This window comes from Heteronotia binoei, chromosome 4 (genome assembly GCF_032191835.1).
Source record: "Heteronotia binoei isolate CCM8104 ecotype False Entrance Well chromosome 4, APGP_CSIRO_Hbin_v1, whole genome shotgun sequence".
Lineage (NCBI taxonomy): Eukaryota > Metazoa > Chordata > Lepidosauria > Squamata > Gekkonidae > Heteronotia > Heteronotia binoei.
Window position 1 is genome coordinate 5,735,549 of NC_083226.1, and position 27,868 is coordinate 5,763,416.

At 44.8% G+C, this 27,868-nt stretch overlaps 1 protein-coding gene and 1 non-coding gene across 11 annotated transcripts in view; one reads left to right on the forward strand and one right to left on the reverse strand.

Moving 5' to 3' along the window:
- The window catches only part of KCNMA1 (potassium calcium-activated channel subfamily M alpha 1), an 866,219-nt gene that overhangs the window by 205,087 nt on the left and 633,264 nt on the right, over window positions 1-27,868 (reverse strand). For 7 of the 10 annotated variants that reach the window (XM_060236723.1, XM_060236715.1, XM_060236714.1 and 4 more), the window contains exons 17-18: window positions 12,318-12,404; window positions 9,244-9,320 (exon numbers count right to left, since the gene is read on the reverse strand). In XM_060236723.1, coding sequence (XP_060092706.1) covers window positions 9,244-9,320; window positions 12,318-12,404 — 164 coding nt within the window. Of the gene's footprint in view, window positions 1-210; window positions 220-9,234; window positions 9,321-12,317; window positions 12,405-27,868 lie in introns of all 10 variants that reach the window. The other 3 variants (XR_009555312.1, XM_060236720.1, XM_060236721.1) reach the window with 2 other exon arrangements.
- Window positions 27,524-27,595, forward strand: TRNAI-GAU (transfer RNA isoleucine (anticodon GAU)). Its single transcript has one exon. It is a non-coding gene; the product is annotated as a tRNA-Ile (tRNA).

The following is a 27,868-nucleotide window of genomic DNA, read 5'->3' on the forward strand; positions in this document are numbered from 1 at the left end:
AGACAAGCTGAAAGACTGCTGTATTTTCTTCAACGTTTACCCCTAACCCGGATGAGTGTACAGAATGAGAGAGACGGGGTATGACACCACTGCTAACATGCAACACTAAAGAAAAGAACCAGAATACTGAACAAAACAAAGAATACTTTCTACTAGAAGAAAGACAGGTTGGAGCGCACTCAGGGCTACAGGGAACCCGTTTTTACTCACAATAGATCACTACCAGTGTGCAGTTAAAATATAGTAGGGGCCGTGCCGTGTCCCAAGGCAGCAAGAGGAAAAATAAATCAAAACATTGTCAATTATCAATGGTTAGAGCAATTTCCAGTAAGTATATCAGCATACACAAGAAATGGCCTGGGACAGCGGTGGGGGCTCAACGCCCCACCCTTTTTTGGACGGAGGCATCGTGGCTGAAAAAAGAATTGTTACATGTTTATAACAGAATTGGTTAACACAACAGCGCAAGAAGACTGTCCGCTACTGGAATTTCCATCCCACGGTGACCATGGCTGATGGAAAAACCAAAGAGGTGTTACCCGATTACATAAATCTTAGCCAATGAACCATATTTTCATCTGTATTAGGTCTGCACACATTTACATATGAATAAAGCAACAATACTTATTAAAAACATACTTTTTTTGTTTCCAGATGATGCACACATTTGGTAAGGGAGAGAGTCTGAGACCGATTTCACACTCACCCTACGCCACGCTCACGTTCGTCTTCTCAGCACGGCGTCCTTCCAATTTCCCACTATCTGCCCCAGGGCTGCAGCAAGGATTAGCGTTTTCGTGCAGCAAACAGAAACTGCTAAAAACCAGTTTCTGTTTGCTGCGCGAAGGCCCCGATCCTTGCAGCAGGGCAGATAGTGGGATCTGAGGACAAAAAAAAATTGCTCTGAGAAAAAGCCTTCCCTCTTATGCGAGAGAGATTGGGGTACGAATGCTTCTTTGGGTCCGGTACGAATGCTTCTTTGCTACTCTCCTGCTTTTGGGCAATAAAACAATTCCCTTAAAAATAATCTGCTGTCCAACCAACTACAGGCACTCTGTTTTGATTGATCTATGAAGCAAAGTGATTTACTGACTAAATGTTGCTGTTCTGGTAAAGATCTATGCATGTAACTGCACGTGTATTAATTCCAGCTCTTTCCTGGAAATCTGCAATGGAATTAGCAGGAGAACAGATCTGGAAGCACGATATGCCATGAGGGTCCCATAATCACCTGCTGTGCAGGATTTTCACACCAGAATTTCATTCTGGACAACATTACATGAAAATCCGCGGATTGTACAAAGGACGAGGGAAGAGGAGCATGGAAGGTGGTGGCGGGGAGGAATCTGTGAAAGGAAGGCACAGTTACTCTAATTATCTCTGGCTCTGTGAAGCCACAGAGCTCTGTGCTGAATTATTAATATTAGGCCTAACAGGTTTGGACAAATAGCTATGTGGGTCAGGCTCACTTTTAGACCCTGACAATACTGAAGCTAATGTTCAGACAGCATCTGAAAGGATGGGAAACCTCAGATGCATTATTAAAGAACATGGCTTTCAACTGTCCCAGGGAACTGCATGTAATTAATGCCACCATAATTAAGATTTCCTTGCAAAGAAGACATTTCTTTCCTGCTTCATTCACCTGGACATACAGGTTTATTCCCACACCTTTGTTTTGTCTTATGCACATCAACCTGCACCCCCACACAACTGTTTCTCGTTTTTATTAAGGTGCTCATTAATTAGCAAAAGCAAAGGGAGCAGGCAGAATAGAAAAGAGTCCTTCTCAGCACTAAGATAAATAAAGCTGGCAAAAACTAAATGAGGGGTGCAGTCCAAGTCCAGATGTGCAGTCATGGCTCTGTGTTTCAACTCCCAACTGTCTGGTTGCAATTTCCGCAGCAGAGTTGCCCACGTAGGGAAGCGGCCCAGCATGGGGAAAGGGAGCAGACGTGCTTTGGTGTTGACACGTTTCCCATTCTGTGTCCCAACCGACTCAGAAATCCCACTAAAATCAGTGGATCTCCTCAAGGAAAGTACTGTATTGTGGAACCATCACCAGAATACTCAGGGCCCCTTCCAACTTACAAACGATAACTCCAGGGCTTTTTTTGGGTAGCAGGAACTCCTTTGCATATTAGGCCACACACCCCTGATGCAGCTGATCCTCCAAGAGCTTTCAGGGCTCTTAGTACAGGGTCTACGGTAAGCTCCAGGAGCATTGGCTACATCAGGGGTGTGTGGCCTAATATGCAAAGGAGTTCCCGCTACAAAAAAAGCTCTGGTTACTCAATAGTAGAAATAGATGGCCTCAAGTTTAGACTCTAGCATTTCTGATGAAGGAGTACTAGAGACTGAAAAGACCTGTCTAGCTCTTGGATGGCTGGATGCAGGACTAAAGGGGGCCATCAATGGTTTCCCTGCCTGGTTCCATGGAATAAGGGTTCCCTGAAAGGTTACTTAGTGGGGGTTCTTCAGTGGGACCATCACTAATGGTGGACAGCCCTTTTCAGAAGAGAAACTGGCTCAAGGTATGTTTTAGGGGTTAACTCAGTTCATCTAGCTAGACATTCCCTCCTTCTAATGCCAAAGACTCACCACCTCCTTTGGGTGAGGGATCTCTCTTGTCGCAACCTGCTCTCGGCTCCCGCAACCCAAAGGAGAGTCACCCTCTCTCCGTCTGCAGCCTGAAAGATCACTCTGTGGGGGTTCCTCAGTGGGGCTAATGGTGGGCAGCCCTTTTCAGAAGCGAAACTAGAAATGCTATGAATGGCACCCAGAATCCTCTGCAACGTGTAGCGGCCCTTGTGTCAAATAGGCAGAGGTTCCACAGAAGAGAGACTACGGCGGCTAGGGGACTGGGAAAATCCTCTGGATGAGGACTGGGACAATCCTTATAAGATATCCATATTCAGCTTGTTTCTATACATGTTCTGTTTGTTGGCAATTTGACTTAAAACAAAAGGCTGGGAAATCAGCAGGGGCATACTTTTAATTGTCATCGCTTGGGAACCTAGCATGATATAATCCATTTTTTAATTATTAAAATAATTACTATTATTATTATCCCTCAAGTCACAGCTGACTTACGGTGACCCTGTAGGGTTGTGCCCCCCCACCCCCCAGGCAAGCTATGTTCAGAGGTAGTTTGCCACCGCCTTCCTCTACATAACGACCTTGGACTTCCCATGTCCTTTTCTAGTACTAACCTGGGTCAGAGTTTCCAAACTCTGATGAGATCAAGCCAGCCTGGACCATCCAGGGCAGGGCAATACCGTTTCTTAACACCAGTCCAATGATACAACTGTGCAGGCCCAGCGTTGTGTGTCATTAGGGCTGATTCCGCACTAACCTTGCTCCGCACCAGGCTTCCGTTTATCTCCGGAGCAAGCTAGTGATTGCGCACCAGTTGCTCCGCACTGCCATTTTGTTTTTGTTCTGCTCAGGTTTACACTGCAGCGTGACAAATCACGGGTTTTCCCCGCGCAAAAAGGTGAACGAAGCAACTGGTGTGCAATCGCTAGCTTGCTCCGGAGATAAACAGAAGCCTGGCATGGAGCGAGGTTAGTGCGGAATCAGCCCTAACGACACATACGCTGCAAGGTAAACCTGAAATAACAAAAACAACTCAGCCTACTGTGGAATCAGCCTAGGCTGGTCCTAAATAAAAATATTATGTGGCTTGTGTTCTGGTTTTGTTTTTTCAGGTTTACACCGCGGTGTGCGTGTCATTAGGGCTGATTCCTTGCTCCGCGCCGGGCTTCCGTTTATTTCCAGAGCAAACTAGCGATTGCGCACCAGTTGCTCTGCACCGCCATTTTGTTTTTGTTTTTTCAGGTTTACAGTGCAGTGCAGCAAATCGTGGGTTCTCCCCGCGCAAAATGGCGACGTGGAGCAACTGGTGCAAAATCACTAGCTCGCTCTGGAGAGAAACTGAAGCCCAGCACGGAGCAAGGTTAGTGCGGAATCAGCCCTAATGACACGCACGCCACAGTGTAAACCTGAAAAAACAAAAACAAATCAGCCTAGTGCAGAATCAGCCCAGGTTGGTCCTAAATAAAAATATGATGTGGATTGTGTTCTGGGTTTTTGGATCCCCCCCCTCCCTTTTGGACCAGCAAGGCTGACAATTTCTTCCTATCTAATGTCTATCTTGAAAAGTTCTGATCGACTCAATGTGAGGCAGTTGTCCTTTGGCAATTATGTGTGAGGGTCCATAACTGCAAGCAACTGAAGAATCTCACTCTTGGGTAAGCCTGTTGGAGTCAATGGGATTTGAATATGCATAATTAGATGCAGGTGGCAAACTAACGGGGGCTCGGTTATCACAAGTTGTGAGATGCCAGCTGCACACTGCACTCATGGCTAGTATAACACAATTCACATCCAAGTTGCCTTTCCCATCCACAACTGCCGCTTTTCTACTGCAAAGAGACCTCTGAAAGGTACGTGAGAGAGTCTGGATGGGAAGAATGGCACTAGGGTTTGTAGAATCTTTCGGGCTCAAGTGCCGTGTTCTACTGGAGAAAGTTTTCCTTCCAGACGTTTCGTTCTCAGCTGCAGAGAACATCCTCAGTGGCGTTGCAGCCGGAGCAGGCGCTCAGACATTGCACAGCAGCCAAGAAGGTCTGAGCGCCTGCTCCGGCTGCAACGCCACTGAGGATGTTCTCCGCAGCTGAGAACGAAACGTCTGGAAGGAAAGCTTTCTCCAGTAGAACACGGCACTTGATCCCGAAAGATTCTACAAACCCTAATGATGTTACCAGCCGTGAAAACCTGAAACCTTTGATAAGAATGGCACTGTTTATCCTTTCGCCCTTGCATGCCAGTCCTCCGCTGCAACTCTCTCCCAACCCCTGAGATTTCACACCTAGGCATCTGGGAGAGAACATGAAACTTGGGGCTACCCTTCACCCCGCTCCGCAAACTCCAATGGGTGCAGAACACAGCAGCACGGCTGTTGACTTCGACGCCTGTACAGGCGTGGATCCACCCAGTGCTGCGCAAGCCGCACTGGCTACCCCTTGAGTGCCGGATCCATTTCAAAGTGTCGGTTCTCACATTTAAGGCCCTATACAGCCAGGGGCTGGCATGTCTTCAGGACTGCCTCCCCCCATATGAGCCCCCCTGGGTTCTGAGATCTGCTGCCCAACATCTTCTTGTGGTCCTAAGGATGTCCAGCTGGCTTCAATGAGGGCTAGGGCGTTTTAGGTCCAAGCCCCTACCGGGTGGAACGAGCTCCTGCCAGAGATCCGGGCCTTGCGGGGCTTATCAAAGTTTTGCAGGGCCTGTAAGATGGAGCCCTTCTGCAAGGCTTTTAACTGATCCGGCAGGCATCCTCTTGTTACCAGCTGGTCTCCCCAGTATTTTCTATCATTACTGCAACTGTGCTTTGCTGCCAGACTGGCCGATACATTGCTGTGTGGACGTGCCTTCTTACGCCTGTTTGTTGATACGTTGCCCTGCCCTTAGATGTTTATGCTGTATGCTTTTTTGATGTTTTGTATTTTAATCTGGATGTATGTTGAACTTATGTTGTAAGCTAGCCTGAGCCCGCTTGCGGGAAAGTGCGGGATATAAATCTAAAAATTAAAACTTGGAAGTGAGACACGGTGCACCACCAGCCTCCATGCTAAGGCAGGCTTACACAAGAAAGGGAGACTAGCACCCATTTCCCTCTAGCCTTGCCTCGCTCTCACTCTCCTCTTCTCCGCGGGGCTTCCGTCGGATTTCACGCTGTCTGCCCCGGGGCTGCAACTTGCTCCGCCTCTTTCATGCAGCAAGCAAGATCCTCTGAAAACCAGTTTCTGTTTGCCGCGTGAAAAAGGCAAAGCTAGTTGCAGCCCCGGGGCAGATAGTGTGAAATCCGACGGAAGCCCTGCAGAGAAGCGTGATAGCGGCATAAGGCTAGTGGGGAATCGGTCTAGGAGAACACTCCCAGCTTTGACTGGCTGGTCACTGCCTTCTCTTCCCTTCAATCCTCTCGGCTGACGTGGGTGATCTAATGCTTAGTGTAGCACTTCTGACATCTGCCTCCTTCGTCATCCATCATTTTATTTCAGCACCTGTCCGGCGTTTTGTCATTTGCTGGAATGACGGAGTCACTAGACTATTCCTTCGAGACAAAGGCCTGTCAGTCCAGCCTTCCCCGGGCTCTTCTGGGCTTCTAAATTTTACCTTCAGCTGGAAGACCCGCCACAAGGTTTGTTACCACCTCTCTCACTGTCTCTCTTTGCCACCCCTTCACAATACTGCTGCCTTGTTCCTCAACAGCCTGTACATTGTGATACTTCTGAGGTGACATAAATGCAGGGCCTGTGGCAAGAGTCCACAGCTTTCTGAGCCTGTGGACACCTTTGGGATTCTGATACAGCATGGTGGGCGCAGCCACAAAATGGCCGCCACACAGGGCGGTAGCCAGGATTTCATATTTGGTGGGGCCTGAAGCAGCAGTTTTGGGGAGGGAGCCAGGGGGCCACCCGGTTTGGCCCGAAACACTTTCTCTGCTTCTCAAGTAAAGTGACAGCTCCCCATTTGTCTAACTCAGTTAACCTTCCACGGCTGCAAGTAGACTTCTCCCTGCCCTACTTGATCTGAAGCTGCTATGGTAGCAATGCTGCAGTTGTTCAGAGCAGCGGCGAGTGGTGGTGAGCAAAGGGGGCAGAATGGAAGCCCTTCAATGGAGGGGCCATACAGATGGGAAGGGAGGTTGAACGGAGTGGCCTGTAGTTAGGGGCCTGCAGCCACAGCTCGCCTTCAGTCACACAGTGAAGATCCTTGGGCTGTGGTGGCAGCGACTGCCAAAGCAATGGTTTTATAAAAAAAAAAAGTGCACAGCCAATCAAAAGCCCTGCTGGGCAAAAGCCCCTCCTGCTTTCCAAAAAAACAGCTGTGGACATCAGGAAAGGTGTTGGCGGGCACCATGTTGGAGGGCCTGCATCTGCTGCATTAATCTAACTGGCTGGTTATACAATCAGTAGTATCAAGTATTAAAGCCAGGGGTGGAATTCTAGCAGGATCTCCTTTGCCTATTAGGACCCATACCCTTGATGTAGCCAATCCTCCAAGAGCTTACAGGGCTCTTAGTACAGGGCCTACTCTAAGCTCTTGGAGGATTGGCTACATCAGGAGTGTGTGGCCTAATATGCAAAGGAGCTCCTGCTAGAATTCCTTACAGGGCTCTTAGTACAGGGCCTACTCTAAGCTCTTGGAGGATTGGCTACATCAGGGGTGTGTGGCCTAATAGGCAAAGGAGCTCCTGCTAGAATTCCACCCCTGATTAAAGCCCCTTCTGAGCTTGTCTGACTTCAGCCTGCAGTTCTCTCCCCTCCACAACATATTAGGGAATAAGTTATGCTCTGGTACTAGTTTTCTATGTACTTCTTAGTTCTGTTTTGTTGCAGCGGGCATCTGAGCATGCCACCTGTGACTTGATCTTTCCCTGCAACCAGAAGGGCAGCTCAGGAAAAAGCTTTACAGTTAAATTAAATTAAATTATTTGGCTTGCATAAAGCGGCATTAGAGTAGATGGGAGAACCAGGAATTCAACAGAACAACTTGAATCCCACTTCAGTGAAAACTTTGGCTGTCGGCACTGACCATTTCGTGGTGTGTGCATGCAGAGGGGGGGGGGGTGCATTGATAGGAACATGTAATCATGGAAGCTGTACAAGGATTCTTATCGTATTGTAAGATTGTCCTTATAAAGAGACAGTAGAGGAGTTCACCCAAAGGGTGCTTTCCCATTACTCCCATGAGATGGTTTTCTTTCCCAGACATCTCACAGAAGTCCAAATAAAACTCAGTGGCCCAGAGTCATATAAGCTATAAGTTCAGGAACCTTCAACTAAAACAGATGGCGGATTCTCAGGGATTTCCAGCCATTAGGACAGGGATCCCCAACCTTTTTGAGCCCGTGGACACGGCTGGGATTCTGACACAGCGTGGCGGGCACAGCTGCAAAATGTCTGCTACAAAACGGCTGCCAGATGAGGTGGAGCTAGCCATAAAATGGTTCCCGCAGTTTAGCATCACTCAAACAGTGAAGATTCTTATGCTGCGGTGGCAGCCGTCGCCAAAGCAGTGTTTTTTAAAAAAACCCACACAAGCATGGCAAAACCCCTACTTGAACCCATCCCCTTTCTAAAAACATTTGGTGGCTGTGGGTATCGTGGCACCCGCAGGCGCCACACTGGGGACAAACAGCCGTAAGGCACCACTAAAGTTTCTTATTTAAACAATTTGTGGAACCAGAAACTCATAGAAAACTCAGGCTCGGTAGCAAGTTACTGAATTGGGAAAACCTCAAGCAAAGCTTTTACATCCCCTCGATATGCCTGCGTTTCGTTGCTACCGCCATTAATGAGCTGACAGCCGAATTTTGTTTTGGGAAATCGTGAAATTGACCTTCCTTTTGTCTTTGACAGGGGAGACAATGGATTTTCACACAGCGTGACCTGAGGTGGGGTCTGCTTCAACATTGCTAAATTATTTGTCTTTGATGGGGAGGGGAAACCATCAAGCACACTGTCAGCATTTTTACTCAGCATGTAAAAATGATAGAGCCATTCAGGGGTGGAAGTCTAGCAGGAGCTCCTTTGCATATTAGGCCACACACCCCTGATGTAGCCAATCCTTCAGGAGTTTACAAAAAAGAACCTTGTAAGCTCTTGGAGGATTGGCTACATCAGTGGGGTGTGGCCTAATATGCAAAGGAGCTCCTGACAGAATTCCACCCCTGGAGCCACTTCAAGTCTAGCAGCAGCTTAGAGACCACCAGCAATATTTTGGGGGTAGGAGCTTGAGATTGTCACAGCTCCCTTCATCGCCTGCAAGATTTTTGGGGTATGCGCTTTCGAGAGTCAATGCTCCCTTTGTCGTATGATGAAGGCAGCTCTGACTGTGGAAATCTGGTATGCTGAAATTGGTCTCCGAGGTGCTACAAGACCCCTGTCCAGCTCTTCCCCTGAAGTCCAAGATGGCTACCTTCTTAAATCTCAATTGACAACTATCGGAACTTTGTTAACTTAAGCCCCCAACGATGATGAAAGTGCAAACGAAACATGAAAAAAAACGATTTTTTTTAAATATGAGTTCGTCGCAATTACCAGCAACACTTCTCGACCAGGTTGGTATGTACAGATCTCCTAGTTTCTCTCTACAACTTGGAGAACACCTTAAGGCTGAACAGCTCCTTCATAGTGTGTGTGTGGGGGGGAGGGGGTGTTTGACATTACTTACGTCGTTTGCAGCCGCACTTTTTTATCCTTTTGGGATCTGTGATGTCATCGTGACAGGCCTTGCAGTAAAAAAATGCCCTGGAGAGGGAGAGAGAATGGAAAAACTGACACATTTCTTAATCCATACAAATGAAATTAGTCCCACATTTCCTTCCTTGCTACAAGTGCCAAATTAATGAAACATGCCAGCCCTAATTTCCTTTAATCTTTTGAAAGGTTTAGACATTTAAAGAAGGAAATGTTTGCTACGAGACAATTAATTTCAAACACAAGGCTGGGTGATTTAAGTCCATGCTTCTTTTAATAAATTTAACTTGAAAATAATTGGGGGAACGGTTAATAAATATGACGCGGTGGATCAAATCATGCAGCTTTCATCTCGGGGAAGAAGCATCCAAAGTGACTTTATTATCCAAACACAAAAGTGATGAAGAAGCCTCGGCTTGGCAGGGGAATTGCTGGCTCCAAGCCCCCTTGATTTTGGAGAAAGGGACAGCTGACGAGATGGAAGGGCCATTCGTTCCACTTAGTTTCACTTAGCTTAACGTTTGGAGGAATTTAGACGTTGTCATGAAATAAATGCAGAGCACTCGTAATTATTCCTGCGACTGCAGGACTTGGGAGACTCTGGGCCTCGCAAACGTTGCTTTGGTTTCAAAGGATCTGCTTTGCAAATGGAAGCGCTTCTGACCCTCCTTTGGCACTTGAGTTGCCAATCCCCAGGTGGGCAGCAGGGGAGCCCCTAAGGGTTCTGTGATTAAACCAGCCTCCAATATAATCAACACATTTTCATTGAAATTTATAAAGGAAACATAAACGACCACTTAAAGCTGTGAATTGTACATAAGGTGAAGTCATACAGTATGCACAGTCCTTTATAAGGACAAAATTAGGCGAAGTTATATAGTATGCACAGTCTTTCTTGGGACCAATAGGCCTCCAAATGGTTTCAGCCAAGAACTGGCAAAGTCGAGTCTTCTTCACAAGTCAAACTGCTGTAGAAAAAAGCCAACAGTAGCAGACAGCTACGAAGGCGGCGCCTCTCTGCCTCCGCTTCTCTGAAGCTTCCACAGGCTTAATGCAAAAGATTACAAAGTTGATAATGGAAATCAACCCTTCAAGTACAATGAAAGTTAAGTTTGTAATTTCAATGAAAATTTGTTGATTATTTTGGAGGCTGGTTTAATCACAGAACCCTTAGGGGCTCCCCTGCTAGTCATTTAGCTGTGATTCTCTATTCATATTGGGTTACTTAATCCTCAGGTGGGGGCAGGGATCCCCTGGTTTGGAGTCCCTCCCCCTGCTTCAGAGTCATCGGAAAGCAGGGGGTGGGTTGTCGGATAGATGTTGGAAATGTAAAAAAACACGAAGGTTCTGTCTTTCACATGTGGTGGGCTTGTGAAAAAGCGAAAGAATTTTGGAAGATGATACAACAAGAAATCTCCAAAATTTTGGATTATGATTTTAAGAAAACTGCAGAGACTTTTCTGCTTGGATTACAATTAGAAAAATTTCCAAAGGAAGACAGGACTTTAATTTGGTACTTGCTCTCAGCTGCTAGGACATTATATGCGCAGCTGTGGAAACAGGGAAAAATACCAGAGAAATGGGATTGGATTGTGAAAGTTTTATCGTGGAGTGAGATGGACAAATTAACGAAAGCTTTAAGAAACTATGATTTAGATATTTTCAAAAAGGAGTGGAAGAAATTTAAAGGATATATGGAGAAAGAATGGAATGTAAAAAGACATTGGACATTTTTTTTTAGTATTAATGAGAGAAGAAAAATTATTGAACTTTGATTGGTTAGTGGTACCTTTAGAATTGAATTTAAATTTATAACTTCGGGGAAGTCAAATATTGGAGGGAGGGGGGGTTGAAATATCATATGGGTTAGCATAGAAAAGATACAATTAAGTTTTGTAACCATATGTTATCAATAAATTGTTAAAACACAGAAAGCAGGGGGTGGGGAGGGAAATGTCTGCTGGGCACTCCATTATTCCCCATGGAGACCGATTCCCATAGGACATAATGGAAAAATGATGTGGGTATCTGGGGCTCGGGAGGCTGTTTTTTGTGGTAGAGGCACCAAATTTGTAGCATAGCATCCAGTCCCTATGATACCATAGAGTTTTATTGCAAATCCTAGAGCGTCCCTGGTGAGATATGCACAAAGAACAGTCCAACACCGCAGCAGTGGAGGGACCTGGCAACCCTACCCCCGTTCTCTGCCATTTCAGCTTTGCTCATTTGAGCAGGGCCTTCTGGAGGTGCCAACCTGCAAATAGGCAAAATCAACAAATGCCCATACACTTTGTGCCTTCTCTGTGGTGGCCTCCATCTTATGCAAGAAGAAGATGATGATATTGGATTTATACCCCGCCCGTCACTTCAAATCTCAGAGTGGCTCACAATCACCTTTACTTTCCTCCTCCACAACAGATACTCTGTGAGGTGGGTGGGGCTGAGAGAGTTCTCCCAGAAGCTGCCCTTTCAAGGACAACTCTACAAGAGCTATGGCTGACCCAAGGCCTTTCCAGCATCTGGGATGGCCTGTCTCAGGAGGTCAGGAAGGCTCCCACTTTTCAGGCTTGCTGAAAACTAAATTACTCAAGAGGGCTTTCCTATACAAATAATAGGGCTGTGCTGTACAAAATGGTTTACAAAGTCACTTGGATAAATATTAGGGACTGTGGTTTATACTGATCTGCCTAATTTGCTATAAGTAGGATCCTGCTATGTAATTTTGCATTGTTTAATATGTCACTTTAATACTTAGGCTTGTTTTGAACACAGCAGGAGTCAAGTGGCACCTTTAAGACCAACCAATTTTGATTTAGAACGTAAGCTTTCGTGTGCACTTAAGCACACTTCATCAGACGAGGAATCCAGCACATTTTTTTATTATACTTTTTATTATGCATTATCATTATTTTGTAAACGGAGAGACTGTATGTTTTTTTCAAGGTCAATGGGGGCAACTTTAAAAGTTATGCAATAAACAACAGGTCAACCCAAAGTAGAGGAGAGGGCATAATTAGTGGATTATATCCAATCTTAGCAAAGATTTACCTTTTTACTTCTTTGGCATCGCTTGCAATGAAGAATCCTAAGGTACCCTCTTGAATCTTCACTTGGTTTCCAGGATTGATTAATATACTGTCCGATGAAACAAACAAACAAAGCACCCCGTTTAAAAATAAAACAAAAAAAGACCTCAAAAAGACAACACCATTAGATCATGCTGTTTTTCAATTACTATCCTGAAGAAATCATTCAATCTTTGTTCCATTATAGGGGGCCCATTAGTCAAAAAATGTATGTTTTGTTTTGTTTTTTTGAAATTTAGAAACCATTTTAACAGGAAGTTTCAAATCTAAAACTTCAACATTAAAATATTTGAGATTTCTAAAAATGTAAATCTTAAACTACAGTGGATGTTATATCATTTATTTTCAGGTCTTATATTAAAGCATTTGTTATCTTGCATTAGAGGAAAGAAAATCCACAAAGCCTCTGGAAAACTTTTAATTTCTAGTTTGCTATTAAAGGTCGGGAAAAAAACCATTGTGATTGGTGAAAAGGGAAATGGTTTCCCAGGAAGAGTTGATTGATAAAGTCTTCTTCTTGTATTTAATGGCCTGTGTCATCTTTGATGCCAGATTTTGTTTTAAAAAATGCTTATTAATGGGCCCCCTATGACTATTCGTTCCACTGTTTATGGTATAATACACACACGCACACACACATATATTTATTCAAGGGGAATGGTACAAGACAACTGTTTACCATTGCTAAAGAGGTAAGGTAAATTATTTTTTAAAGAGAACAAACAATGATTATGATTATATAGGGGTTGATAATTTCCACGTCCCAACACCCCTTTCTCAATGTGTAGCTAATGGATAAAAATAAATTACTCATCCTTCTTGGAAAATGAAAATAGCTACATTTGAAAGGGAAACATCGTAACTTGCTGCTGCTAACTTGGAGCTGATATCTGTGAATTTGATAATATGATCATAAAATCTGGTATTGGGTTATTGTTGAAGTTTAGGCAACAATCAGTATAATCCGTAACTTTGCCAATCTTGGATGCACTTTGGATATCAGGTGGCTACCGGAATCTGGGGTGCCCTCTAAGCTTAGTAAGAACTAGCTCACAGTTTTTTAGCCTTCGACTCACACATTTTTCTCCTAGCTCAGGAAAAATGGCCCCAGATCAAACTGATTTCTGCAGTAGCTCACGACTTTAAGGCCAGCAGCTCACAAAGCAGAATTTTGGCTCACAAGACTCCACAGCTTAGAGGGAGTATTGCTGGGGTGATAACTTATCACAGCCTGCTGGCCTGTAACCTAAGCTGTATGCATCACACTGCCAGTGTTCACGGAGAATTTTATCTCCATTTCAGGTCCTGCTCAGAAATATAGGGACATCATAAACTTCTCCCTGCAGCAAGATGACGGAGACAAGCCATTCACCAAGTGGGAACACACAAATATACATCCCATGTTAAGCGAGCAGTGGATCCTCTGTATTTTTTTTCATTTCCAGACTCCTGCAGGGGGCTTTAAGCATGTCACTTTTGATCAAGGCTCGGCAAACTTACTCTGGTGTGGTAGGCAATGATGAGCACCCATCTCAATCCCACCCCCAACTCCAATGGCCAAGACCCCGTTTTCTCATTGTAATGTAAAAGAGATGTTTCCCTAGCCATAGAGAGCTTAATCAGGGGTGTCAAACATGGTCCAGGGGCCAAATCCGGCCCGTGGAGGGCTCCTATCAGGCCCCCGAGCAACTGGCTCTTGTCTGCTTCATTCTCCCTCTCTATTGCTTCCTTTTACATAACAGCTTGCTTTGCAAGGCTTGCTCAATCGCACAGGAGCTACAGAGCAAAACCTGTTTTCTCAACTGGCTGAGGCTCCTCCCTTGGGGAGGAAGGGGGAAAGGCAGAGCTTGTTTCCCCAGGCTCTCTCGATCACACAGCAGAGCTACTGAGCCAAGTCTCTCTTCCTTCTATTGGCTGAGGCTCCTCTCAACCAGTCCTGGGGAAGGAAGGAAAGAGCCGCAGCTTTGGCCCGTTCCCTAGATCCCATGGAAGAAATACAAAGAAAGCACCTTTAAGACTGAGTGCTAATGTTTTAACCATGTTTTAAGATTTTTTTTTAAAAAAAATTGTGTTTGTCCATGTCATTTATAAAGTTTATATCTCTGCTACCTAATCTTAAATAGCACACATGGCCCGGCCCAATCTGACATGGCCTGGCCCACCAAGGTCTGATTTATGTCGGATCTGGCCCTCATAACAAATGAATTTGACCCCCTTGGCTTGGATGTTAGTGCAGCACTGTGCTGTGTTGTGGAAGCCAACCACCAGAAATTCTGCTTGCCCTGGAAAATTCGCGTGATCAGTCTATATCTGTGCAACCCTAAATGCCTGGCAACACTAAATTCTCCAAAACCTTTCATGGCCAGTATGAGCAATAGGACCCCAAAAGTTTTAGTGATTCTTTTTTTAAAAATAAATGTTCTCTCTTAACTCTCCCCTCCCCTCTTTTGCAACTCTGCAACTTTTGAAAAAACGTCTCCCTATCGACTTAAGAGAGGCCAGGAAAATGGATCGTCTGAGCTATTTTAGATCCTCTTTCTTTTCCTGCAACAAAAGCAGTTCAATCGCTCTTCTAGGAAACGTGTTGTTCTGTTAAGTCAGAGGAGAGTCAACATCCATGCAATACTTGTAAAGGAAGCAAAGACAGCCAGTGACTGGGATTGATTTGGACTTCACAGAAAATACGTTTTCAAGGGATGAAGTTGATAAAAGGACAGTCCAAAGCACATACGTATGAACAGATGGCAAAAAACAGTGTGGGGTTACATACAATACAGCCTTCCAGTCCTAGCTTTCAGAGCAACGGAAGCTTTATTATTCAAAAGCGTTTTCACGTTTACTACTAAACTGGTCATTTGGGATATTTTCAAGCATAAGATATTCTGCAAATGTGGCAAGATACTGCTTTCAAATATCCTGCAACATTCCTTGTTTTGCTGTATCTTGTGGGAGCAAAATGACTGCTATAATTGACATGGAAGGGATGTAGGAATATATGCCCCCTTCTCCTTTATAGGTCAGTACACTCAATGGAGAGTAATGAGGCATGACATCATTGCTTCCTTTTCCTGTCAATCATACCAGTACTTTTGCACTAATTGGCTAGAATATTGGAAGCAGCAACAGGAACAAAGTCACTTCGATAGACAGCCCAAAAGCCACAGGGCGTTATTTGAACCATTAGTTTCTGTGATTGGGGAGGGAGAGTGGCTCAGTGGTAGAGCATCTCCTTTGTTTTGTTTGCTTGCTTTTAAAGCTCCCCATCTATCCTTGGCCCCATGGTGTGGATTTTTGACACATACGATAGGGCCTGATTCAGAGTAAGATACAATAATTCCACACATGATAGGACTGGTTTGTGACAAGGCACTGCAGCTGTCTAATGAGAGGTACATGCATGGAGGTACATGGAGAGCCAGTTTGGTGTAGTGGTTAAGTGTGAGGGTTTGATTCCCCACTCCTCCACTTGCACCTGCTGGAATGGCCTTGGGTCAGCTATGGCTCTTGTAGGGATTGTCCTTGAAAGGGCAGCTTCTGGGAGAGTTTTCTCTGTCCCACCCACCTCACAGGGTGTCTGTTGTAGGGGAAGAAGATAAAGGAGATTGTAAGCCGCTCTGAGACTCTGATTCAGAGAGAAGGGCGGGGTATGAATCTATGGTCTTCTTCTTCAAGAACAGTTGATCCATTCACATATTACAAGCTTTTCTGCATTCTCATTTTCATGGCTTGCACGTTACTGTTTCCTTGCAAGGGGTTTTCCTGTTCTGTATGTGTTTTGCTTCCTCTGGTGGCCAATTCAATATTACATTGGTTTATTCCTGACATAAAAACCTGCAGTTTAAATCTGCAGCGAGATATGCAGGACATAAACTGGTATAAAATCAAATTGACCAATAGAGGGTGCAAAATATGTGTGGAACAGAATCCACCCCCCCTCCCCTCCCCCCCCCTCCCCGAAGAAACAGGAACTTAAAGCTGGGAAAATGAGAATGCAGAAATGCCTGTTTTTCTGGCTCCGTTAAAGGGAAAAAAATCTTATAACATGCAGGCTGTGATCACACAGACTAAATAATGTGCTTTCAATCCATTTCTAATGCACTTTTCAACTGGATTGAAAGTGCATTATTTAGTATGTGTGATCACAGCTGCAATGTGTGAAGGAACCATCAGCTGCCATTATATTTTACATGCCGTCAGCTAATCAATTTCTGAACATGTGGTTCTTAAATTATAGTTTGAGTTTTTGTTTGCAATGCAGGCCATAATGCATTTTTATCAACTACTTCCTGCTTTTAAATGAAATAGTGACAACCTATGGTATTTTTTTTTTACTTAGGGAGAAGAGGAATAATGATAGGGAGAATTCAGGGTTAAGTTTAATGAACTGGTGGGCAATCCATACAATGTGCTCCCCACCCCCAGCCTTGAATGACATTCTTTGTAAAAAATCCATGTGGAAACAGTGTCTGCAGAAAGAATTTAGCTTACTCTTGAATCCCAAGCAAATTGCAAAATGAACATGTGGTGAATGGCAACAAAGTCCAACTGGCAGCAAATGTCTCAGAAGACACAGTTCCATATAGATGCCATAATAAGACAACTGTGGTGGGTGCAGAATTGACTGTTGGAGAGAAAACTCAAAACTACCCTCAGCCATTCAGAATTTAGGCAGATCATGAGAAGGAGGGTGGGAAGGGTTGCATCAGTGCTTAGTTCTTGTGGCCCCTTCTTACACACGTAGGGAAATGATGTTCACCACTTTAGGGTTAGGAAGGAATTTTCTCCAGGCCAGTTTCATCAGGGATCCTGGAGGGGTTTTTTTTCTGTCTTCTAGGCATGGAGCAGCTGGCATTGGGTATGTGTGCAGGGGACATATTTAATTTCCTGCACTGTGCAGGGGATTGGACTAGATGGCCCTGGAGAACCCTTCCAGCTCTATGATTCTATGACCACATGACAGAACATTAGCTACATCTGCATGAACAAAATGGTCTAAGAATACCACTGACTAGATCCTACCATTCAGAGAGGGGAGATATTAAAAAGCAGGTTTTAAAGACGGATATTTCTGTTCAGACCTCTCAACAATTGTTGAGATTCTGGTCACTGTAGGTGCTCAAGATAAAAATGGCCAATGTCTTCTTAGTGAAGCTAAGAACTTGTGGGCCTCATCTCTGCCTGGGCAGGGTACTACTGGGAGGCGGGAGCCCTACGTAAGCCGCTCAGGGCCACCCATGGTTGGGGGATACAGGAATGATGGTTTTAAAATAGCCTCACTTCACTTTAAGATTGTGGCATGGTAGACAGGACCTGCATAGAGGGAGGTTGCCCCTGCTAAACATCTCCTGTCATGCAGAAGAACTTTTCTGGTCAAAAGGTAGCATTTCCCAGCTGAAGGCCAGATCCAGACTCAGTAATGGTTAGTGTGAATTGGCCACATAGCTGTTAAGTCTACATGCATGTCCAGGCATAGAAAGTGCACTGAGACACATATAATACCTATTGCATGTCTACCCTGAATTCATGTGTAGGACAAATGCCAAACGTCTGACTGGATGAGTGACAAAAAAAAAAAACCATGACAACTTCCGTGATACGGTAGATGTGCTGTACCATTCCCCATGCAATTAAGATCACAACACAATATATTATTCACCACTGTATTGTAATAACCATATTTAATTTAGCAAACATGAGATGTTCTTGATCAGTTATCACGAAAATGGTTTGGTGTTTTTAATCCATGCTGTGCCCAAATGAAACGGCATGAGGCAATGTGGCAAACAGCCCCTTAAAAACAAAAAATTGGTCACTATGGCAACTATGAATTATAGATGTACTTTTTAAAAATCTTCATGGATTTTTCTTTTTTTCTTTTTTTTTGCAGAGCATATTGACAAACAATGGGGGAGGCATGCACACACATCTCGTCGGGGAGCTGTGTGTCTCCCGGCTATTGCTTCTTTCTTCTGGGTTCCCTCTGACTGATGTTAATATAGATTCCACATATTTATATTACACAGAATAATTCCACGACACAAACAGAGAATGCAGACAACAGGCAAGGCAGCTCCATCAAAGCTACAGAAGACTGAAAGCTCCAGTTTCACCAAAGCAGACAAATCACAAAGAGGTTTTGCTTGCTCCCAGGAGTAAAAGCCCTTGGTTAAAAAGGAAAAAAGAAAAAGGGGGTGGGGAGAAAGTCAACCGCTAGTGGATTACAGCATTGGTTGCTTTAGAGGAAGGTGTCTAAACTTTTAAGCAAGCAAAATGGTGGCGGGAATGCCGAATATTTGCAAGCGGTCGAATCATCTGTTACTCACGATCATGAATCAGCCAAATGTTAATACTGTTTGTTTGTTTTTCTGGGAGCAAGCCAGTGCATTCATTTTTTTTTAAACCACACACGTTTCTCACACCGCTTTTACCACTGGGTTAAAAGTTACAGGAAAACGAGAAGCCAGACAAGAGGAGCGCAACAACTGCAGATCCTTGAAGATGCCAAGTGTTGCAGTAACTTCTCTGCAGTTGGATCATAGGAATAATGCCAAACTGACAGGAAGCTACCTCTCTTTATTCGCATATCTACTCCAAATCCATAGGAGAAGATTCAAAAAGGAAGGAGGACAACACACGATGCAGAGGGGTGGGGCAAAAAAAATGGGAGAAGAAGGGAAGGGAGGACAACAAAGGTGGAAGGATGCAGTTTTGGAGGAAAGAATAACATGTTGAGAATGAGAAAGGACCCAGGGTGAACACCTTGAGAGGGTCATGATAGTTAAAAAAAAAAAAAACAGAGGAAAAAAGGGGATTTGGTAGTTCATGCCTTACTTAGTTCAAATCCAAAACAGCAAGTTGGCATGTAAGCTAGAAATACCGCTGAATGCCAGCGTGCGGAAATAATATGCAAAACATGCCAGCACCAGTTGGGGGTGGGGGAGGAAGCCAACTCATTCAAAGGTTCCAATCAATGACCGCCTATGTTGGAATGAATATGAACATGAAGTCCAAAGAGCTACCCGGTGCGTGAGGATAAGAGATACAGCAGTGTCCAGCACGTGCTGCATTTCAATCCATCTGATTCAATGCTCTATCTCAAAATTAAAAACAAACCAACCAAACAGAAAACCCGAAGGAAACTTAGGCAACTTTCCACTATTAATGAAAGGTAAAATGAAAAAAAAAGAACATGAAAGATTGCGCAGAACATGTATGCTGAAGGGGGAATCCCGGGATATCTCCATAAAGACATGAAGGAATACAAAGACAATGTGGCAGTGCGAAGGCTAATAGAAAGGGGAGCAGACGTTGTTGCAACACAAGGCAAGTAAATAAAATTGGGTGGGGTGGGGGGAGTGTTGAACAGGTGAGACAGTTTTCCTAATGAAGTAAGCTGGTGCACCCATGACATATTATAGTGTAAAGCTCGTATCTAAATTTTGTTTTTGCGTATATATATATATTTCTAATACAAATATTTGCTGCAAAGAAGTTAGTGCATGAGTCACAAGAACCAACAAAGAAACAAACTGTTGCTATAGAGTTCTCTCTCCTCTTTGAGACTTGGGGGGGATGGGGGCTCATATATAAATATACATACATATGTATATATATGTACACAAGGAGGAAATATAAATATATATGTATATATATTGAGAGAAAGATAGACAAAGATGTTATCTTCCTGAATTCTTGGCAAGGGGTTAGTCCTGAAGTTAGAAGGAGTGAAGGTAGGGCTGAGGTTGGAAGGAAAGGTAACGAAGAGGGCGTACCGCTTTCGGCTTCTGCAAACGACAAGAAAAAAATTGCAAATCAAACACTTTGATAAAAAAATCAACTGACATCAAAACAAAGGCAAAAAAACCCTTTTATTTCAAATCCTCCAAAGGCCGCAACATTTTTTTTTAAATAAAAAAAGGTTTTTCTGCAGAAAAATGGGGGGTGACAAAAACTGAAAGACAGGGAGAGAGTTTCACAGAGGAGTAAAACACGGGGGATATGAGAGAAGGAAGGCTGGCTGTCTTTCCATTTTCTTTTCTTCAGCGAGAAAAAAAAGGGACATGGTAAAATTGTATCTGAGGAAAGAGAGTATGGCTTTGGGCATCCCAAGGATAGAACAGGTAGATTTTTGCAAACATTTTTTATCCTCTTTCCCTTGAGGATACTCTCAGGCAGGATGTTTCATGTTCCTTTTGGCTACAAACATCCTTGAACCATCCTTGAAGCGTGAGAACTTCTGGAAACCAATGGCACACACACACACCCCTTGAAAAGTAGGTCCAGGTGACGTAGCCTGCAGAGCACTCCAAGTCCCCTGGGGAAAAGCCTGGTCAATTCACACAGTGCAAAATCCTTGTAACTTTGAATGGACCACAAGTTCATTAGGAATCCTGCACTTCCCAGGACCATCGAGCCCAATAAGGACCATGATGTGCATGGGAGGGGCCTGAGGCTCCCCAACGATGCCATTTTATTGACTTGAAGCAGTTGCAGGGAACCACTACTGGACTGGTGGAGAGACCTGTGCTGTGCAGGGGTGTTATTCTAGCAGGAGCTCCTTTGCATATTAGCCCACAGCCCCCTGAGGTAGCCAATCCTCCAAGAGCTTATAGAAAATCAGCCTTGTAAGCTCTTGGAAGATTGGCTACATCAGGGGGTGTGGCCTAATATGCAAAGGAGCTCCTGCTAGAATTCCACACCTGCTTATGTGTAATAAGCAGCAACAGTGATCCATGCTACGGTCACCTCGAGGTTGGACTACTGCAATGCCCTCTACATGGGGCTGCCCCTGTGCCGAACTCGGAAATTGCAGTTGGTGCAGAATGCCGCGGCCTGGCTGTTATTTTGGCTCCCAAGATGGGAGCACATTCGGCCGGGTCTTCGGGTTCTGCACTGGCTGCCAATAATATACCGAGTCTGGTACAAGGTGCTGGTCATTACCTTTAAAGCCCTATATGGCCTAGGACCTGCCTACCTGAAGGACCGTCTCTCCCGACATGTTCCCCAGAGAGTACTGAGATCGGGAACCCAAAATCTTCTCGTTATCCCTGGGCCAAAAGAAGCCTGCCTAAAATCTACTCGGGACAGGGCCTTCTCTGTTATGGCCCCTACATGGTGGAACCAGCTGCCGGAGGAGGTGAGGGCCCTGCGGGACCTTACTCAGTTCCGCAGGGCCTGTAAGACAACCCTCTTCCGGCTAGCTTACATCTAACTGACAAAGGAAAATATATGTAGCTCTATCAGATTCTTGCTATGCATACTGCCACAATGCTTAATGTTTTAAATGTTTTGAATGTTTTAAATGTTTAAATATCTTAAATGCCTAACTTAAAATTTTATGTTCGATTTACCTGTTGTAAGCCGCCCTGAGCCACTTTGGTGGGAAGGGCGGGATATAAAACATAAATAAATAAATAATGACAGCTATACCCACATTCTCACGTGGAGTACACAGTCGCTGCCCATGGGGAAAAGGGCAGGGCGGGGGACAAAGTCACTTCTCCATGTACACACAGGTCCCAATCCAAATCAAGCCCATAAATGCCTGGGAAGTACAGAGCTCCCAGTGTCCTCCTTATCCAAAGGGCACATGTTCCCCTTCACACTGTGTGAGTTGGCACCTAAAAATGTAATTAAAATCTTGTCTCTAAATTCATATTCTGGTAATCATTCCACTGATTTTAGCAGTGTAGATGATAAGTTTTGAGAGACCTGATGATTGTTGCTCATGTCATACACACAACTTTTGAATGGTCCTATTTCAAAACTCGACAAACCTCTTTGAACGAAGAACACAAAGGGACATACAAGAAATCGAGATGTGTACTGACATCAAAACGCTGGCGGGGGGGGGGGAATGTTAGTGGACTGTGTCTTATCAGCTTTTTCACATGGAGGAGTGGGCTCTTTTGGCATCCATAAAGGCTCTGCTGGGGAAGGAAGTACCTGTATGGACCAAAGCCACCTAGGATGGTAGCTACAGCAGTGAAGGGAATCACGTGACTGAGCCAAAAAACAGGTAGGATCCAAATTAGTTTGCCTAGGATAGCAGTGGCTAACACGAACATAAGTGACCAGTTATACTACCGAGAAGTCAATGTATGATGCATTAATAACCACCAGAGGTGTGCTTTAATTCTCCACACAATTTGGTTGCAGGTTATTTCTGGTTTCTTCTAGAAGACTAGCTCATGGGGATAGTACTTTCAGATGCAAGAAGTATACCCATAATCCATGTACAATGGTGCGAAGAAGAAATATTTCCTTGGCCCCTATGAATCAGGGATACAAAGTCTGCAAATTAATGCTATTTGTCTTGATTTGTGCTGAATCTATATAGCGGACTCTTCCAAGCTTAAGTTTAGACATAAGCCATGAAATACGAGGGCATTTAATAAGCATTATTAGTCTAAGATTGCTAGACTTGGGTCCACCAGCCTCTTAAAGACCAACCTGATGTTTGGGGTGGGAGCTCCCCTTTGACTGTCAAAAAACTTATATCTCCCAAATCTGGTCCATCTCTATAGAGCTACTGGACTTCAGTCTAGCCCCTCAGATCAACATGGCTATCCTCTGATGATTGTTGCTTGTGACATACACACAACTTTTGATTGGTCCTATTTCAAAACCTTACCAACCTCTCTGAACGAAGAACGCATAGGGGCATGCGTGAAAGAGTCTAAAAGTTATCCCTCTGTTTACAGCCACATTTGGTTAGATGCCCCAAATCCTCTTGCTGTCATGCTGTATTTCAAATTCTACAGCTCACGTGAAACTTTTAAACAGCTAGGCTAGGGTGCAAACATACTCACACAACTATTGTTCAGCTCATGGGACTGCAGGCTTGCGTTTCTTGCTAAAAGGTATGTCCCCCACCCCCGCCTATCCCAGCTGTCTAGGGGCGGATTTCTAGCAGGAGCTCCTTTGCATATTAGACCACACACCCCTGATGTAAACAATCCTCAAAGCGCTTACAAAAAAGCCTTGCAAGCTCTTGGAGGATTGACTACATCAGGGGAGGTGTGGCCTAATATGCTCCTGCTAGAATTCCACCCCTGCTCGCAGCAAATAGTTCCTGAAACTGAGAGGATTCCAAAACCCGCTTGCAATATGAAAGTCAAAAGTCCAGGTGGCCATCCTGAATCTTTTGGATTAGTGACACCAGTTTTCAGAACTTTCTCTTTTTAGAAGTGAGCCACATCCTTCCAAAAATATTTAGTTTCTAAATATATATATATATACACATTCCAGCTGAAACCACTTTGAATTTGGTCTAGGTTCCCAAATAAACTCAGGCTATTCTAGGCTTTCATGATTCCTTCCCATTTCCCCCAAACACATTGGATAATGCAGTTTAGCAATCCTTTTGAGCTAGATTTCCTTGAGCTAAAGTGCTAATTGCTAAAGTGCCTGGAAAGTGTATTATCCAGCACATGTGAAAGTAGCCTTTCTTACCACTACCAGTAATGTGTGTTTGTGTGTCAGAGACAGGGGTGGAATTCTAGCAGGAGCTCCTTTGCATATTAGGCCACACACCCGATGTAGCCAATCCTCCAAGAGTTTACAAGGCTCTTTTTTGTAAGCTCCTGGAGGATTGGCTACATCAGGGGTGTGGCCTAATATGCAAAGGAGCTCCTGCTGGAATTCCACCCCTGGTCAGAGAGAAAATGAAGAAGATGGCTGTTCTTGAGCCAAAAGGAAGTTCCCTGAGCATAGATCTCTGGGAAATGTAGTCTTTCAGGGCTTCTGGGCCCTTAAATATGGAGCAGAGGTCCATCAGTGGCTATTAGCCACAGTGTGTGTGTGTGTGTGTGTGTGTGTGTGTGTGTGTATATAATTTTTTGGCCACTGTGTGACACAGAGTGTTGGACTGGATGGGCCATTGGCCTGATCCAACATGGCTTTTCTTATGTTCTTATGTAAGTTGGGCCCAAGAATCCTGGTAAGCTACATTTCTCAGAGATCTTTCTGACAGAAACTTCTTGCTCTGCTTCAAGTTTGGGAGAAAAACGGATGCCAGATGCTGGTAGGGTTGCCAATCCCCAGGTGGGGGCAGGGGATCCCCCGGTTTGGAGGCCATTCCCCCACTTCAGGGTTGTCAGAAAGCGGGGGGAGGGGAGGGAAATGTCTGCTGGGAACACCATTATTCCCTATGAAGATTTATTCCCTTACAAAATCATGGAGAATTGATCCGGGGGTATCTGGGGTTTGCGGGGTGGCTGTTTTGGGGGGTAAATGCACCAGATTTTCAGTATAGCAACTAGTGCCTCTCCCCAAAATACCCCCCAAGTTTCAAAAAGATTGGACCAGGGGGTCCAATTCTGTGAGCCCCAAAAGAGGGTGCCCCTATCCATTATTTCCTATGGAAGGAAGGAATTGAAAAGGTTTGCCGTCCCTTTAAATGTGATGGCCAGAACTCCCTTTGGAGTTCAATTATGCTTGTCACAGCCTTGATCTTGGCTCCACCCCTAATGTCTCCTGGCTCCACCCCCAAAGTCCCCAGATATTTCTTGAATTGGACTTGGCAAGCCTAGATGCTGGCAAAGGAGGGGAAATGGCTGCAGAAATACCTAGGGGCAGTGGAGGCCTTTTAGCAAAGCATTGTGGGATGGGCCAGTTCTTTCAGAAATATTAGCAGGTTCTTTGAAGAAAAATTATTTGGAGAAGGAGGACCCTATTCAGAATTGAGACTCACTTATGGCGACTTTGGATCCAATGTAATCCAAAACAGTTACTTCTTTCTAAACCCACAGACTCCCATGGGTCTATACAGATGTTAACACTACTTTGGGCTCCTCGACAATGCAACTTCGATTGGCGGAATTTCAATATTGGTTTGCAACACAGGGTTTACCTCAGGCCCCTCTCAATTTTATAAAATCATCCCCATTTGTTTTAAAGGAAGACAAAAGACGACTCCATGTGCTAATGGTGGTGGGGGGGGGAGTGTGGGTCCTCCAGTTTTTTTCAACGCCTGTTAGTCAATTGCAATAAAAATTATAAGCAAACAGGAGCTGAGATTTGTAAACACAGGAGCAAATTAATTCATTCCTGTAAGCAATTGCTCCCAATGTTACTGCTGTTTTGTTCGTCCTAATAATGAGCAGAATTCATCAAACCCAAGTGCCAGCTTCACACCTACTAATGCATCATGGGGCATTCTGTGGAAACATTTTGGATGCACCGCTGAAGAATAATGGAAGTTACCTTTCAAATGTGTGCCCCCCCCCTCACCCACAAAGATATCTTTTATATATACAGGTATTATTATTTCACAACATAAGACAACCATCTGGAATCACACACGCCCCTTGTGACATCTCACATGTCAGCTGAAGGTTACAGGTGATACAAAGGACCAAACATATATGTGGATATGCTACAAACTGGAGTTTTAAATATTCTCAATGAGAGCCAGTTTGGTGGAGTGTTTAAGTACATGGACTCTTATCTGGTTTGATTTCCCACTCCCCCACTTGCACCTGCTGGAATGGTCTTGGGTTAGCCAGAGCTCTCATAGGAGTCGTCCTTGAAAGGGCAGCTGCTGTAATAGCTCTTTCAGCCCCACCCACCTCACAGGGTGTCTGTTGTGGGGGAAGGAGATTATAAGCCACTCTGAGTCTCAGAGAGAGGGCGAGGTATAAATCTGCAATTCTTCTTCTTCTTAAATGAAGTGGTGACCAATTTGGCAAGATCCTCCTATAATGAGTGTCCTAGGGTCTCCCTGAGGTGGCTGCAGTATGGAAGAACCTGGCTGAGTCCAATTCACTGCCTATCTCCACCTAAGAGACTATCTAGATGAGATGCATAAGAAGAACTCAATACCTGGTTGGTGGACCTCCTGAGGGCACCTGTGTTTTGGCTGTGTAAGATAGAGTGTTGAACTGGATGGGCCATTGGCCTGATCCAACACGGCTTCTCTTTTGTTCTTATGTCTGGGGCAGTGATGTTCTGTATTCTTGGTGCTTGTAGGGCAAAAGTAGGAGGGCTTCTAGGGTTCTGGCCCCACTGGTGGACCTCCTGAAGCACTTGAGTTTTGGCCACTGTGTGACAAAGAGTGTTGGACTGGAGGGATCATTGGCTTGATCCAGCATGGTTTCTCTTAGGTTCTTATGTACCTCTACAAACACTTTAATCTTCGTCAAAATCAACCATGGACTTGGGCTACAGTAGCACGTTAACTGTTTTCTCCTAAGCTCAACTATGACAAAATCCCCCTAGTTCAACACACTGCCCATTTGCCAGATTTCTTGCATTCCCAACGAACTCCCTCTGAAAGCCAAGACTTTCGTTGCCTATAAAAGGTGGATAAGATGCCCCTATATGTCTGAAATTTGGCGGGTAGAATCCTTTGGATGAGGGGTACATTCTTCGGTCATTTCAATTGAAACAGAAGAGGGGAAAGTCACTGTCAGGAATGTGTTTCCCATGGATTCTAATGGACACACGAAAAGCTCTGAATACTAAAAAAGAATAGCTATAAAGATGGATTTAAAGAGAGCAAATCAAGGTTTCAAAAAACCCCTGCAGATAACTGCAAAACAAAACAAAACAACACTCATGCACAAATCCTTTCTTGGTGTAGGGAAAGAGCATGCGTTTCCTCATGTTGGAAGTGAAAACGGCCCAAACGAAGGGGGGAGGGTGCACGGAAAAGGATGTGCTGCTTGCCTTTACTGTCTCACCTCCACTGTCGATAGAGTTGCCAACCTCCAGGTGGGGCCTGGCCATTCCCCAGAATTCCAACTGATCTCCAGGCAACACAAATCAGTTCCCCTGGAGAAAGTGGCCACTTGGACGGGTGGGCTCCATGGCATTACACCCTGCTGAGGTCCTTCCCTTCCTCAAAGCCTGCTCTCCTCAGGCTTCACCCCAAATCTCCAGGCATTCCCTAACTTGGAGGGACGGTGGCTCAGTGGCAGAGCATCTGCTTGGGAAGCAGAAAGTCCCAGGTTCAATCCCTGGCATCTCCAAAAAAGGGTCCAGGCAAATAGGTGTGAAAAACCTCAGCTTGAGACCCTGGAGAGCCATGAATGGGGCTGTGGCTCAGTGGCAGAGCATCTGCTTGGGAAGCAGAAGGTCCCAGGTTCAATCCCTGGCATCTCCAAAAAAGGGTCCAGGCAAATAGGTGTGAAAAACCTCAGCTTGAGACCCTGGAGAGCCATGAATGGGGCTGTGGCTCAGTGGCAGAGCATCTGCTTGATAAGCAGAAGGTCCCAGGTTCGATCCCCGGCATCTCCAAAAAAGGGTCCAGGCAAATAGGTGTGAAAAACCTCAGCTTGAGACCCTGGAGAGCCGCTGTCAGTCTGAGAAGACAAGACTGACTTTGATGGACCAAAGGTCTGATTCAGTATAAGGCAGCTTCATATGTTCTTCATATATGTTCAACCCACAGTTGACACCCCCCACCCCTCAGCAGGGCTTTTTTTTATAGCAGGAGCTCCTTTGCATATTAGGCTCAGGACCAGCGGGTCGGAGTAAGCAGGGTGGGTGGCTGCCTAGGGTGCTACCTTG